Source organism: Mustela putorius, unplaced genomic scaffold (assembly GCF_011764305.1).
Source record: "Mustela putorius furo isolate JIRA1106 unplaced genomic scaffold, ASM1176430v1.1 tig00000129_pilon_pilon_pilon, whole genome shotgun sequence".
NCBI lineage: Eukaryota > Metazoa > Chordata > Mammalia > Carnivora > Mustelidae > Mustela > Mustela putorius.
In genome coordinates this window covers 17161387-17176255 of record NW_025421290.1, presented here as the reverse complement: position 1 = coordinate 17176255, position 14869 = coordinate 17161387, and the positions used below count along the sequence as shown (strand labels likewise).

The window sequence follows — 14869 nt, the reverse complement described above, 5'->3', positions numbered from 1 at the left end:
AGCAATTTCAGGGCTGGGTATTCTATTTGAAGAAATAGAAAACACTAATTCAAAGAGATATATTTGTTGCAGTATTATTTACTATAGCCAAGATATGGAAATAGCCCAAGTGTCCTCTGATGGATGAATGGATAAAGAAGATATGGTCTATACACAATGGAATATTACTCAGCTATTAAGAAGAATGAAATTTTGCCATTTTTCACAACATGGATGGACCTGGAGGGCATTCTGCTAAGTGAAATAAGTCAGACAGAGAAAGACAAATACCACGTGACTTCTCTTATATGTGAAACCTAAAACACAAAACAAACAAAACAAAACAAAGCCCAGCCTCATAGATATAGAAGACAAATTGGTGGTTGCCAGAGGAGAAGAGGATTGCTGAGTGGAGATATGGGTGAAGGGGTCAAGTAGTACGAATTTCCAGTACTAAAATAAATAAGTCATGGGGATATAATGTACAGCTCAGGGAGATATAGTCAATAACATTGTGTTAACTTTGTATGGTAACGGATGGTAATGAGACTCATTGTGGTTATTGTTTTGCAATGTATCCAAATGCTGAATTACTAAATTATAAAACTGAAGCTAAAATAACATTGTCAATTATACCTCAATAAAAAAAGAAGAAAAGGAAAATATGCCAAACATGTTTTATAAATGTTTGCATTGAGCTAAAGTTTATAAAAACACTTAATGTCCTTTAGAAAATTAAATGAACCATTTTGATTAATGTAGAATTTATTCTAGTATATTACAAACATAGAATATTAAGGGCAGATCAACACCTACCAAAATGTCTGGAATGGTCAATGGGCAAATGGGGCTGGAGACTTCAAGTCTTGAATTAAAAATAAATCTTCAGGGGTGCCTGGGTGGCTCAGTGGGTTAAAGCCTCTGCCTTCAGCTCAGGTCATGATCTCAGGATCCTGGGATGGAGCCCCACATCGGGATCTCTGCTCAGCGGGGAGCCTGCTTCCCTCCTCTCTCTGCCTGCCTCTCTGCCTACTTGTGATTTCTCTCTGTCAAATAAATAAATAAATTCTTCAAAAAAATAATAAAAAGAAATAAATCTTCAGAGTTGGGTACATACCTGTATTTCCAAACATTTCTGGGAGGGGGGGCGGAAAAGCCATGAATCAGATTTTAAGAAAACTGGAACTGGAAAGAGAGGTTAACAAACAAAGGGGGGAAATCTTGGGAAGAAAAAAATGGTTTAAAAAGAAGTACTACAGATTTAGGGTAAAAAAACCTGGTATAAATGGTATGGAAAGGAAGGAATGGAATACGGTAAGGAAAGAATTCCATGTTTATCTCAGTCAGCATGGGTGAGAGGCATGTATTTTGTTGCCTAGAATACTCTCAGATCATTTTTAAAAAGACTTTATTTATTTATTTGAGAGCAAGAGAGAGAGCATGAGCATGGGGTGGGGGTGGCAGAGGGAGAAGCCGACTCCTGAGCAGGGAGCCCAAAGTGGGCTTTGATCCCAGGACCCTGAGATCATGACCCAAGCTGATGCTTAACCAGCCACCCAGCTGCCCCTCAGATAATTTTTTGTAAGTTTTGTTTTTTTTTCTTTAGAATCTTACTCTGGGAGAAAGTGATTGAAATGTTGAGGTACAGAAAACACAAAGCATAGAAAACTCCTTAACTGTTAATTATAAAATTTTATGTATATTTATCACATATTACTTATATTTGTGCTGTTATAGGCATCATTTTGAGAATTCAGAGGAAGTACTATTTTTTAGAAATATAAAACTAATAAAAAATGCAGGATAAAATCACTAGGTATATATGCAAAGAATTTAATTAACATAGGTTTAATATTTTAAAAATATTAAATTCATATTCACCATTTATTGTTGCCCATAATGTGCTATGTACTGACACCTACATGTCAAACATAGTCTACTAATAGTGATAATAATTTAGGGCAAGTAGTTAGCAATATGTAAATTTTGTAGTTTAACAAATAAAAAATTAAGTTGTATTCCAGGCAAGAGACAATAAATTGATGATAATATTTACATGAAAATCAAATATCATTTGTCGCCTTCTTTCTCCATTGTGCCTTCCTGAATATGGGCTCAGGCTCCTTCTCATTGCAGAGCTGCAAACAGCCACTCCTGATGGATTGTAGATAAAAAGATGGATGTGAAAGATTAAAAAATCCCACTCTTTCAAAACCTGAGTAGTAAGCTTCTTGTACAGTGTTTTGTTATGGAATACCAGAAATGACTGTAAATCTCTTGGGAAAAAAAAATAACCAGTCAATGAAAACAAAGGGATATTATTTAAATAGTAACCTATTCTTAATCAGAACTATCTTTCCGACTAATAAAGAATCTGAATAATTATTTAAAAAAATAACAAATAAATAAAATAAAAAATAATAAATGAATATTATCACTTTCTTATTAAGTAACAGTTTTTCCCTCCCAGTTTCATTGAGATATAATTGACATAGAAGTCTGTATTAAAGTGCATAGTATAATGATTTGATATATGCATTACAAAATGAATACCACAATTTTACTTAACATCCATCACCTCACATAGTTACAATTTTTTTTTATTATGAGGACTTTTAAGATCTATTATCTTAGCAACCTTCAAATATATAGTATGTATAACATAGTTTTAAATATATATCACTTAGAATATGTATTTCTAAGGTAAAATTCTTAGGACTTCTTTGTAAAAGTAGTTGAATCAATGATTTATCTCAACCCAATATGATAAAAAAACAAGTTAGCTGTGGAAGTTAAAATGACCAAGACTAATATCGTGTTTCCCTACTACTTTTATGAAAGGCCCATTTAGAAATGACAGCAATACTTTGCACTTATAGTTCATGTATCTCAAAAAGGTTTTATTTAATATTACATTAAATTAAACTGAAGTACAGAGGAGGATCTAACAAAATTTATTTAACATGTTAATTTTGCAACATAAACTAAGACATTTGACTATCACATCCAGTTAGTCATATCCTTTCTTGGTAGCAATGTTTTTCTTTTCTTTTTTTTCTTCTTCCCTTCCCTTTTTTTCCACCTCCTCCCCGCAATGGTTTTTTTTTTCTTTTTCTTTTTTTTTAAAGATTTTATTTATTTATTTGACAGAGAGAGATCACAAGTAGGCAGAGAGGTAGGCAGCGAGAGAGGAGGAAGCAGGCTCCCTGCTGAGCAGAGAGCCCGATGCGGGGCTCGATCCCAGGACCCTGGGATCATGACCTGAGCCGAAGGCAGTGGCTTAACCCACTGAGCCACCCAGGCGCCCCCGCAATGTTTTCTTTTTAAAAAATGTTTATGCTTTGTTATAAAAATGTTTAAATTCCTATTAAGTTTCAAGATGAAAAGTTCCAGGTAGGTGTAAATAGAACCTACTAAAACTATTCCTTTCATCATGGTGCTTTGGTGCTTTTGACCTTGTCCTTATTAACAGATTTACGGTATCAGCAGGACACTGTCAGCCCTTTCAAATTTTGTCAGCTTACATTCTTTTTCTCTTCAGTGCAGTCATAGGCCAAATTCCCATTTCATTTTTCTCTCTATTACCTTTAAAGAGAATATTGCATTCTGACAAAATATGCCATTATTGAAGAGGTCATAATTTAGGCATAAAATATACATATCACCTCTGTTTTATATATTTTCTTCTTTTCTTGCTATCTTTTAGGCTAATGAGTCCCCAGAATTGGAAATTCCTTGAATGAATCTGAGTCATTCCTTTATAAATGAATTATTTTTGACAAAAGAACACGTGTAAACTGCCTCGCTGAGGCTGTTTCCACCTGTCTGTACAAGTTGCTCCTTGTTTCCAAACGCCAGCTAATGATCCATTTCACAGAACCATTCATACATAACCCAGTGCTGCCTCTGGGCTTACTCCATGTAGTGACTGCTTGTGTCTCACTTCCTGGAGCTGTTTGGTATGCCTGGGTTTACATCTTTGTAAACATGCTTACATGTTTTCTCAGGTTTTGTCTCCCTCATAGATTATAAATGCCTCAATATTAGACACAACGTGTTCCAACCAAGGACAGACCATTATTTGCCTGAAGACTCATGAATTCAAATGAAATGCTTTAACGTTTTCCTAGTTCCAAAATCCTGTTCAAATCTATCCAGTTCCTTTCAATTTCCAGAACCACAGTCCTAGTTCAGGCTCTCATTCTCTTTCACCTGACTAGTGCAATCATCTTCTAATTATTTACCTGGCCTTTGGTCTCTGACCTCTGGCAATTTATCTTTGATTTCCTTCTCAGTTATCTTTCTAAAGCACAGTTGTGATGGTGTCACTCCCTAGGTTAAAAGCCTTCCATGCCTCCCTACCGACTATAAAATAAAATCTCCAACTAGGCATTCGAGGTTTTTCCAATCTGGTCCTATCCCCTCTTTCTAAGCCCATTCCACTCACTCACTCTTCCTACTCCTTCTTCTATGAGCTATTAATTGTTCACCAAAGACATCTTTGCACATCCCAATCCTGTCTTGATCCCTTTTCTCTTTGCCTAAGCTTCTCCACCTGATCTTATGCTGCTCTTTAATTAGGATATCAGCTCCAGAGGATCACTTTTCACCTTTCTTGCTGTCTCTAGTCACCTTTCCAGAGCATGTTGTTGATGTCTCCATTTTAGCATTTATCATCTGCTCCGTACTTGAGAGGTAGACCTATGTCTGTCTCCATTGATACTGTGAGCAACTTTAATTAAAACAGGGATGATGATTTATTCGTCTTTCTCTGGCTACAGTATAGCAAGTGGGGCGGGAGGAAGAGTCTCACTCTCTGTGGGAAACGAAGGAAATATTTCTACGGACACGGCAGGGGAAATTTCCAGCCTGTTTCTTGGAAGAGGTTCATATTCTTTAATTATAGATATCCATCTTACCTGAAGTAACTTCCTGGATTCAGAGTTCAGAGATCTTCTAATAAAAACTGTGTTTTCTAGAAGTCAAGTTTGTACCTTGTGAGACATGGAGGTTGAGACTCTAAATCACTGTCACCGATTACTTGTATGCGAACCCTCCTAGCTATTAGAATTTATTAAAAGCAAATTCTACATTTAAGGCAAGAATAACGGTGATCTCTTATTTGATTCCCGGCCCAGTATTGTCCTGGGACCTACATCTAGTCTTGCCACCATTGGTCAATGGGCACGTGGCTTTCAGGACATCAACCGTCAGAGACGGCTCTGGAATGACTTGCGATGCCCTGAGAGCAACGATTCTGAGCCCGGGGTGGTGGTTTCGCCTTCCTCCACCGTTCAACACTTGAGTCTGTGCCAGCAGGATGTCCGGGTGCTCGGCCCCTCGCCCTGCGGACGCCCGCGCCGGGATCGTGGCCTTTCCGAGTCAGCGCTCCCCAGAGGGAGCCGGCACCACAGCGGGAGGGACCCGAGGGCTCAAGTTGGCGAAGCGGGGCGGGCAACCTCCGTCCGCCGAGCGCCGCGACGCCTGGTGGAGGTGAAGGCGAACCTCCGGGCGGCCGCCCCGCCGAGCCTCAGCACCCAGACGCCTCCGGATGCGCTCGCGGCGGCCCCGCGCGGCCCGGCCCTCTCCCGGAACGGCGGTGGGGGGCGGGGCGGGGCGCTGCGCGCGCCGGCGCGTGGAGGCCGCGGGCGGCGGCGGAGCGCGCGCGGCCGGGGAGGGGCGCGCGGGGCGGGGGCGCGCGGCGGCCGCTGCGGCCTGTGGCGCCGTCACTCGGCAGAGCCGGTCGGGTCCAGCTGGGCGCCGCTGCTGCTGGCCCGGCGCGCGGGGACGGTTCGGGACTGCGCCGGGGGCCGCCCCGTCCTCCCGCGGCTGACGCCCTCCCCTCCGCCGGCCGCCCTGGTCCCGTTATCATGTCGCTGAGGCAGCGCCTGGCCCAGCTGGCTGGCCGTCTGCAGGAGCCGCAGAAAGTGGCCCGTTTCCAGCGGCTGTGCGGGGTGGAAGCGCTCCCGCGCCGCTCCGCCGCTCCCGCCACCGATGCGAGGGAGGATGAGAAGGCGGAGGCGCCCCTCGCCGGAGACGTCCGGCGCCGAGAGCAGCAGCCAGGGGCGTCCGCAGGCCCCCAGCCGCCCGGGAGCGACCGCAATCAGTGTCCCGCCAAGCCCGGCGGCGGCGGCGGTGCCGGCGCTCCCAACGGCGTGCGGAACGGGCTGGCGACCGAGCTGGGCCCGGCCTCGCCGCGGCGCGTGGGGGCCCTGCGCCGCAACTCGCTGACGGGCGAGGAGGGCGAGCTGGCCCACGTGAGCAACTGGCCGCTCTACTACCTGTTCTGCTTCGGCACGGAACTGGGCAACGAACTCTTTTACATCCTGTTCTTCCCCTTCTGGATCTGGAACCTGGACCCCCTTGTGGGCCGGAGGCTCGTGGTCATTTGGGTGCTGGTCATGTACCTGGGCCAGTGCACCAAGGACATCATCCGCCGGCCGCGGCCCGCATCGCCGCCAGTGGTCAAGTTGGAGGTCTTCTACAACTCCGAGTACAGCATGCCCTCCACCCATGCCATGTCCGGCACCGCCATCCCCATCTCCATGGTCCTCCTCACCTATGGCCGCTGGCAGGTAAGGTTCCCGCTCCTCGCCTGCTGTGCCTAGGGGAGTTCTCCGCGGGAGAACCCGGAGTTCTTTTCGCTCCGCACAGTTATTTTAATTTGGCCGTTCCCCTTCCAAGCCTCTCTTTCCACGGGTTTTCACAGTCCCCGCGAACAGGCCCTTTCTAGGTTTTATAAAAATTAAAGTGATCGGGGGAAACCTAGAGACTTAGCTGTCAAACTGTATTCTAATAGCAATGCCTTTCTTAGAACCCAGAGGAAACGCTATTCGTGGAGTAACAAATTATCGGGCTTTGGTTGAGTTTTTAAATGGTTTTAATTCTTGTGATGCACAGAATATAATTGTAATTAATTATAGTGTTCTTATACGTCATCGTTAGGTAACTAAGACTCACTTTTACCATAATATCCGCTGCTTTCCCCCAAACTAACTCTGTTTTAGGCTTGTTTATAAAACCGTAGTGTAATTCCAAAACAAACATTGTTGTTCTAGGCAATGAAGTAATGAATTTTAAACGAAAGTCGCTGTTTATGGAAGTTAATGGAACATAGCCTGAGTTCTTTTTTTAAGGGGTGTGGTTGCTAATTTGCTGATAGACACAAAGCTTAATTACCTTCTGAATCACTGATCTGTAGTATTAGTTGTTGAGCCACTATGGGATTACTGTTGCATTAGCTTTAAAAATGCATACTTTTAAAGTTTTTCTTAAAATTAGAGTTCTTGGTCAGACTGGTGGGTTTGTAAAAGTGTTATATATGACAGCAGGGCCAGCCTGACAATCAGGGATGAGTTTTTAATGGTAAACATTTTGTATTTTGCCTGCTTCTTTTGGCCTCCCATTTCTCACTTTTTCATGGCCCATAAATGTTACATGGGTTTGAAAACTCATTGTTCTCTATGGAAACAAAATTTATTCTTAGACTGCTGTCTTGTTTTATCTTTTAAATTGTAAGAAGCTTTGTTCCTACTGCATACAGTCCCTTAATTTAAGAATAAAGTTGATAATTATAGAGAATCTAAAGACTCAGTCTTCCTGGATTTTTTTTTTTTTTTTTGCCTTTAGAGCCCCAAATCAGTTTATATTGAGAAATACTCAAATCTGTGTAAAACTCTATTATGAGAAGCTTTTTTATTCCAGATTTAATTCCAGTATAGATAAAATCTTGTCCCCATGGGCACTTATGTGCAGTGCATCTCTCTTACAGTAACATGGAAATTATGTAATGTGCAGGGTAAGAATGACAGAATTACGAGGGAAGAGTACCATGGACAGTTTTTTTTCTTTGTATTTAGCCAAAGGAAATATAGAGGATATTCAGATTATAAAGTAGTGCTGCCTTTTTTGAATGATAAAGATTTCAAATCTTATTTAAATATTTCAAATTTAAGATTGTCATTGAGTTACATTTGGCGTGATACTAGTTAGCTAATAATGTTTCTCTTATTTTCATGAGAGGGTTCATAATTCTATTACTATAGGGCCTTTTAGAACTCCTCAATGAGTAACTATGTTGCTTGCTGTTAATGTTAGAAGTCCAAGTAAGAGAAAGTTATTTTTTGCTCATCATTTATTCAGAACACATGCTAACAGGAAGTCTGAAAACAGCACTGCCGATCATTTATGGATTGTAGATACTAGTATTCTAACATTTCAGGGTTATTTGAATTATCCGAATAAACTTACATTATAATTTTTGAACAATGTAATATATTTTGTTCAAAGTCTGAGAAAATTGTAGGTCGTTCAGTTTTAGAAATTGAGCTAGGCAGGACTTCAGAAATCACCTACTCTCAAACATCATTTTATAGATGTGGAAACTGACCTATTAGAATTGGTCTTGTAAAATTAGTTAAAATTTCTTATTTTACATGTTTTACTCTAAATTTGAGTAAACTTCTAAGTTTGAATAATTGATTTGCTGTTAGAGAGGAAAGCCTCCCTTGTATGGAAGTCCTATTTATAAATGTTTGTAATAATCTAGTTTAAAAACCAAAATGACTTTTTTTTAACCTTTTTACTTTTTAAAAATCCTTGTTATGAATTGAAAACAAAAGTACCTCCCTTTGCTTAAGTTGTTTCGGTCCTGTTCTCTGTCAGTACTATTGTACTTCAGAGGCTTGTATTTCCAGGGTAGGTAATGAAAAAAAAAACATTGGTGGGGCTCCTGGGTGGCTCACTTGGTTAAGATTCTGCCTTCCATTCAGGTCATGATCTTAGGGTTCTGGGATAGAGCCCTGCATGGGGCTCCCTGCTCAGTGGGGAGTCTGCTTCTCCCTCTGCCACCCCCACCCCCCGCCTTTGCTCACTCTCTAATAAATAAAATCTTTAAAAATATATCTTGGAAACTTGGGATAAGAATTAGACAGTGAAAGCCTGGTGTTTTTCTAATAGTAGTTTTGGTTGACAGTCCTGTCCATCTGCTGGGCCCCTACAGCTTATTCAGGACAAGTGTGGTTACTTCTGTATGCCCAGGATGCTGAAATGGCTGTGGAAGCAGACTTATCTCACATACCATCCCTTTGGTGTGGAATAACTACTGAACTCCTCCCTGCCACTTAATGTTGCTACTTGAAATCTGCTCAAGATTCACCTCCTACACAGAGCCTTTTTAGTTAACCCTTTTGTTTCATTAGTCCTTATTTGTTCTTAAAATGACCATGGACAAAAAAAATTACTTGGGGCTTGTTTAAAAGTAGGTTTCTGCACCTTACTTCCAGAGATTCTGATCCATTTGCTGGCTAAGTGAGGGTGTAGTCCATTTTACTGAACTTTCCCCAAAGATTTCTGAGGAAAAAAATGTACTTTCTTAAATCCCTTCCAGTAAAATTAACTCTTGATCCTTAAAATATATTTTACATTTCTCCAACATTGTTGTCTCACCTTTTTTTGCGATTCCAGTTTTTGAATCTTTTTAAGGTATGTTATAATATCGAAAGAGAGATGTGGATAGTATGACTCCAAGTGGTTATTTGATTCTAGGAGAATTTTTTTATTCATGGTGATGCAAGATAGAAAATGTATGGCATTTCTCCAGGTATTAACTTGATCCATTTAGCCAGGGCAATAATTACTGCTCTCATATTATTTGTTGGAATCTTTTGTAGCCTAAGTTGGGAAAAAATAAGGAATAAGGAGCAGCAGGTATTAAGAACATAGTCCTTTGAAGAATAATAAAAAATTAAAAATAAAGCACTCCTTTTATATTTATTTTTGCATGTTCTTTCAAAAAATAAAAATTCTAAATTCTTTAATAATGAGTTCTAATTACATACCTGATTTAATAAAATTAAGAAAGTTTTAGATTAATTTCATTTAAAAAAAATTATCACCACACTATAGCCAAACCCATTCCCAACTAATCTATATCCTTTCACTAATTTTAATAATAATAATAATAATAGTAATTCTATAATTAACATTATTAACATTTGTGAAGGTCTTAATAGAAGTCAGACATTTTTTGAAAGGTCTATTACCTGGTTTAGTCCGCTCTTAAAACATCCCAATGTTTGGTTCTACTATTAATAGAAATTTAAAGGAAACTAAGGTAGAGGGAGGTTAAGGAGGTGAAGTAACTTGACAAAGTAACATAGCTCTGGGTAAGTCTCAGAAGGCAAATTTAAATCTTTCAGACTCCAGAGTTTATGCAGAAAACATTCCAAATCACACAATGTGATTTTTAAAGAATTGTTGGTGATAAATATTTTTGAAATAGGATTGTCTTAAACTACAAAAACAGTTTTTATATGCCTTGAGAAGATAATGTGTATGTACATACATATGCAATATCTACAAATGTTTGTTTTAAACATATATTAAGTTGTTGACTGAAATCTTTGCTGATTTTCTCACATTTCCTTCTGTCTTCCTACTATAATAAAAAAATGCCATAAACATAAGAACTTTGGAAAAGAAAAGCTTATAATATACTTTATTAAAATACAGTTTATTGTATATAATAAAGATACTGAATCATGAAAAGATAAAAGGAAGACAGGAAGTAAGAGCTACAGGGGTGCCTGGGTGGCTCAGTGGGTTAAGCCCTGCTTTGGGCCCTCTGCTCAGCAGGGAGCCTGCTCCCCCCCCCCCATCTCTCTACCTGCCTGTGATCTCTCTCTGTCAAATAAATATATAAAATCTTAAAAAAAAAAAGTAAGAGCTACAAAAGTACAAAAGTGGGTCATAAATGACAGTGGCTAGAAAAGGCTGCAAGAGCCAATGGAAACTGATCACTGGTAATTCTGAGAAGAAACCGTTTATTTTGTTTTGTTTTGTTTTTTATAAATTTTGTAAAAAGATTTATTTATTTAACAGACAAAGATCACAAGTAGGCAGAGAGGCAGGCAGAGAAAGAGAGGAGGAAGCAGGCTCCCCGCTGATCAGAGAGCCAATGCAAGGCTCTGATCCCAGGACCCCGGGACCATGACCAGATCTGAAGGCAGAGGCTTTAACCCACTGAGCCACTCAGGCGCCCCTAGAAACAGTTTATTAAAAAAAAAAAAATCAAATTGGTTTGCTCTTTGATTTCTTTTTACCTAGTGGCATACTTATGTTTTTAATGCATATTTTCCTTATTTTATAAGTGCTTATTATTAATTCTTGATTTAAAATTAATTAAATTTATTTGTTTGAATGGGGGATACATAGGAAATTTAGTATTTACATGAAAATATGAAGTGGAGAGGGCATTTCTCTTCTTCTTCTATTCCATGGCTACCAGAATCTCTATTCCAGGGGATTCACTCTTAGAAGTTTCTTTTTTTTTTTTTAAATTTTATTTATTTATTTGACAGACAGAGAGATCACAAGTAGGCAGAGAGGCAGGCAGAGAGAGAGGGGGAAGCAGGCTCCCTGCTGAGCAGAGAGCCCGATGTGGGGCTTGATCCCAGGACCCTGAGATCATGACCTGAGCCAAAGGCAGAGGTTTAACCCACTGAGCCACCCAGGCGCCCCTAGAAGTTTCTTTTTTAGCCTTCTAGAAAGTCTTGTCTATTATAGACATGTATCTGTATAGTTTATTTTTTCATACAAAGGGTAACAAACTATACTGTTCTGGACCCTGCTTTTCTCATTTAGAAGTATATTGTAGAAAGATTTTCCTTTTCTTTTACCCAACAGTTAGTGAATACTTACTTTGTATTTAACAATGGTTTTAAATGCTTAATTCTTTTTGATTCCCATAAAATCCTCTGAGTATTATCACTGGTTAGCAGAAGAAGAAACTGAGGTGGTGGGAACTTAAGTAATTTGCTCCAGATGACTGCAAGTACATAACAGAGCCTGGATTCAAACCTGGTTTGGCTGCAAAATTACATTATGCTACTGTATTATATAGCCTTTCCATATTATATAGAGTTGTGTGATTTTTTCACATTTTACTTAAGTTCCAGTACACGTATATATTTTTTAAAGATTTATTTATGTATTTATTTAAAGATTTTACTTATTTTATTTGACAGAGAGAGAGTGCACAAGCAAGGGCAGGAGAGGGAGAAGTAAGGCTCAAACAGCTGAGCAGGGAGCCTGACACAGGGCTTGATCTGAGAACCCTGGGATCATAACCTGGGCTGAAATCAAGGGTTGAATGCTTAACCAACTGAGCCACCCCGGCGCCCCTGCACCAATATATTAACGTAGCATAATCTATTTAGTAAGTTGACTATTCTAGTACTGCCTATTCAAACCTTTCTCATATTTGTTTTCTATTAGATTACTGGCATTTTACTTACTGATTCTTTTTTCTGAAGCTATTTTTTTTTTAAGATTTTATTTATTTTATTTATTTGCCAGACAGAGATCCCAAGTAGGCAGAGAGGCAGGCAGAGAGAAAAGAGGAAGCAGGCTCCTTGCTGAGCAGAGAGCCTAATTCGGGGCTCTATTCCAGAATCCTCGGATCACGGCCTGAGCCCAAAGCAGACGCGTTAACCACTGAGCCACCCAGGTGTCCCTCTTTTTTTTTTTTTTTTTTTTAAAGATTTTATTTATTTATTTGACAGAGAGCGCCAGCGAGAGGGAACACAAGCAGGGGGATTGAGAGAGGGGGAAGCAGATTCTCTGCTGAGCTGGGAGCGCCATGTGGGGCTGGATCCAGGACCCTGGAATCATGACCTGAGCAGATGCTTAACCACTGAGCCACCCAGGCACCCCTTTTTCGAAACTATTCTTTTGGGGATTTTTTTTTTTTTAAACTGTTGCTCTACCTTCAAGTAATGTTATACCACTTCAAGTATACCTTAAGAACCTTATAAAACTATACTTCCATTTTTCCCTCTCCCTTCCTTTATATTATTGTCATACATTTTATATCTACATGTTATAAAACTCACAGTAATACATTATTATTTTTGTATAATTTCCCAGCATTTCTAGAAAAAATTTTTTCTCCCCTCTTCTATCATCTCCTCCTGTTCTGGAACTTCAGTTTCATGTATGTTAAATTGTTGACACTGGTCACTCACACATCACTGACGTGATGATGATGATTGCAGTGTTTTTGCTCTCTGATTAATTTTGGGTTGTTTCTATCGCTATGACTTCAGCTTCATTGATTGTTTCTTCTGCAGGGTCTGATTTTCTGGTAGACTCCTCAAGTAGGATGGGATATAGTTTCAGATACTGTTTATTTTATATCTAGAAGCTCCAATTATGTGTTTTTTAAGTCTTCCATTTCTCCACCCATTATGTTCCTGTTTTCTTTTACATCCTTGAGTATAAGATTTTAATAGCTGTTTAAAGATTCTTTTCCACTAACCATCATCTTTGTCATCTTTGTGTGACTCTAGTATTTCTCCTGGATCATATTCTCCAGCTTCTTTGCTTAGTAATTTTTATAGTTTTAGATTGTGTTTATTACTTTAAATAGAGTTGGACATGATCGTGGTTACAGTTAAATTACTTGTCAACTTAAGCTGAGAGCGTCCAGAATAACCTTAGTCTAGAGCTAATTTGGCCTCATTGCTAAGATCATAACCTTTTTAAAAAATATTTTACTTACTAGTAATCTATACACTCAGTGTGGGACTTGAATTTACAACCCTGAGATGGAGAATCACATGCTCTATTAAGGCAGCCAGGCTCTCCAGGTGATAACCTTACAAAGACTGCCCAATTCCCTTAGTATTCTGCCTAATGGGAAAGCATTTCCGGTCCTATGTGAGCTTTGGGAATTGTTTGGCCTACTATTTTCCCCAGACAGGTGGATTTTCACCCCATGCATGCACACATTAGTACTCAGCAAACAATTTCCAGAGACCCCCTACAGTTCTTTGGGGCTCATTCTCTTGTGTGGATTCCTCTCTCTTGTGCTCTGTGCTGCAAATTAATGCCTGCTTTGGCCTCTGCAAATTCCACTCTTCTTCCCTTAACCCAGTGAGACTGCTAGCCTTTGTTTTGGTTCCTCCTCCCATGCTATAGCCTGGAAACTGCCTCTGGCAGCAAGTCAGGGCAATCATAGGGCTCATCTCATTTATTTCCCTTTTCTCCTGAATTACAGTTCATGCTGCTTGTTTTCCAGTATATGAAAATGGTTGTTTTATATAATTTGTCAAGTTTTCTGGCTGTTTATAATGGAATGGCTGTTGTTATAGCCGTTAATCCTTTATGGACAGAAACAAATCCTCTCACCTTTATTTACCTTACTTTTTTTATTACAAAAAACTTACTGATAAGTAATTCATATATATTCACCCATTTAAAATATGCAGTTCAGTGGCTTCTGATATATTCATAGAGTTGTGCAACCACCACTACAATCAACTTTAGAATATTTTCATCACCACCCAAAGGAACCCAATACGCATAGTAGTCACTCTTCACCACCCCCCCAACTCCCTAGACAATCACTAATCCACTTTGTCTGTGTAGATTTGTCTACTCTGGACATATCATGTAAATGAAAGCATACAGTATATAGTCTGTTGCTGGTTTCTTTCACTTAGCATGTTTTAAGATTCATCCATATTATAGCATGTATCAGTGCTTTATTCCTTTCATTACTTTTTATTGTGAAGTGTACTATTCCATCAGATGGATATACATTTTATTTATCCCTTCACCTGTTGATAGACATTTGGTTTTACTTTTTGGTTATTTTGAATAGTGTTGCTATGGATAGTTTTGTGTAAGTTTTTGCATGGACATATGTTTTTGTTTTTGTTTCTCTTGGGTTACTGATTGGTTTTTGAAGCCCTTTATATTGTGGTCATATTACCTTTTTGTCCATGTATGATTTAGAAATGTGCTTTCCTATTTTCTTCCTACCATTTTTTCCAAGCAGAATTTTTTTTTTAAAAGATTTTATTTATTCATTTGACAGACAGAGATC

General features: G+C 39.4%; 1 protein-coding gene across 1 annotated transcript in view; it reads left to right on the top strand.

Annotated features, from left to right (window-relative positions):
• Positions 1-5648: 5648 nt before the first annotated feature.
• Positions 5649-14869, top strand: part of SGPP1 (sphingosine-1-phosphate phosphatase 1) — a 35136-nt gene continuing 25915 nt past the window's right edge. Inside the window, exon 1 of the mRNA XM_004738904.2 lies at positions 5649-6554. Coding sequence (XP_004738961.1) covers positions 5850-6554 — 705 coding nt within the window. The 5' untranslated portion in view covers positions 5649-5849. The remainder of the gene's footprint in view (positions 6555-14869) is intronic.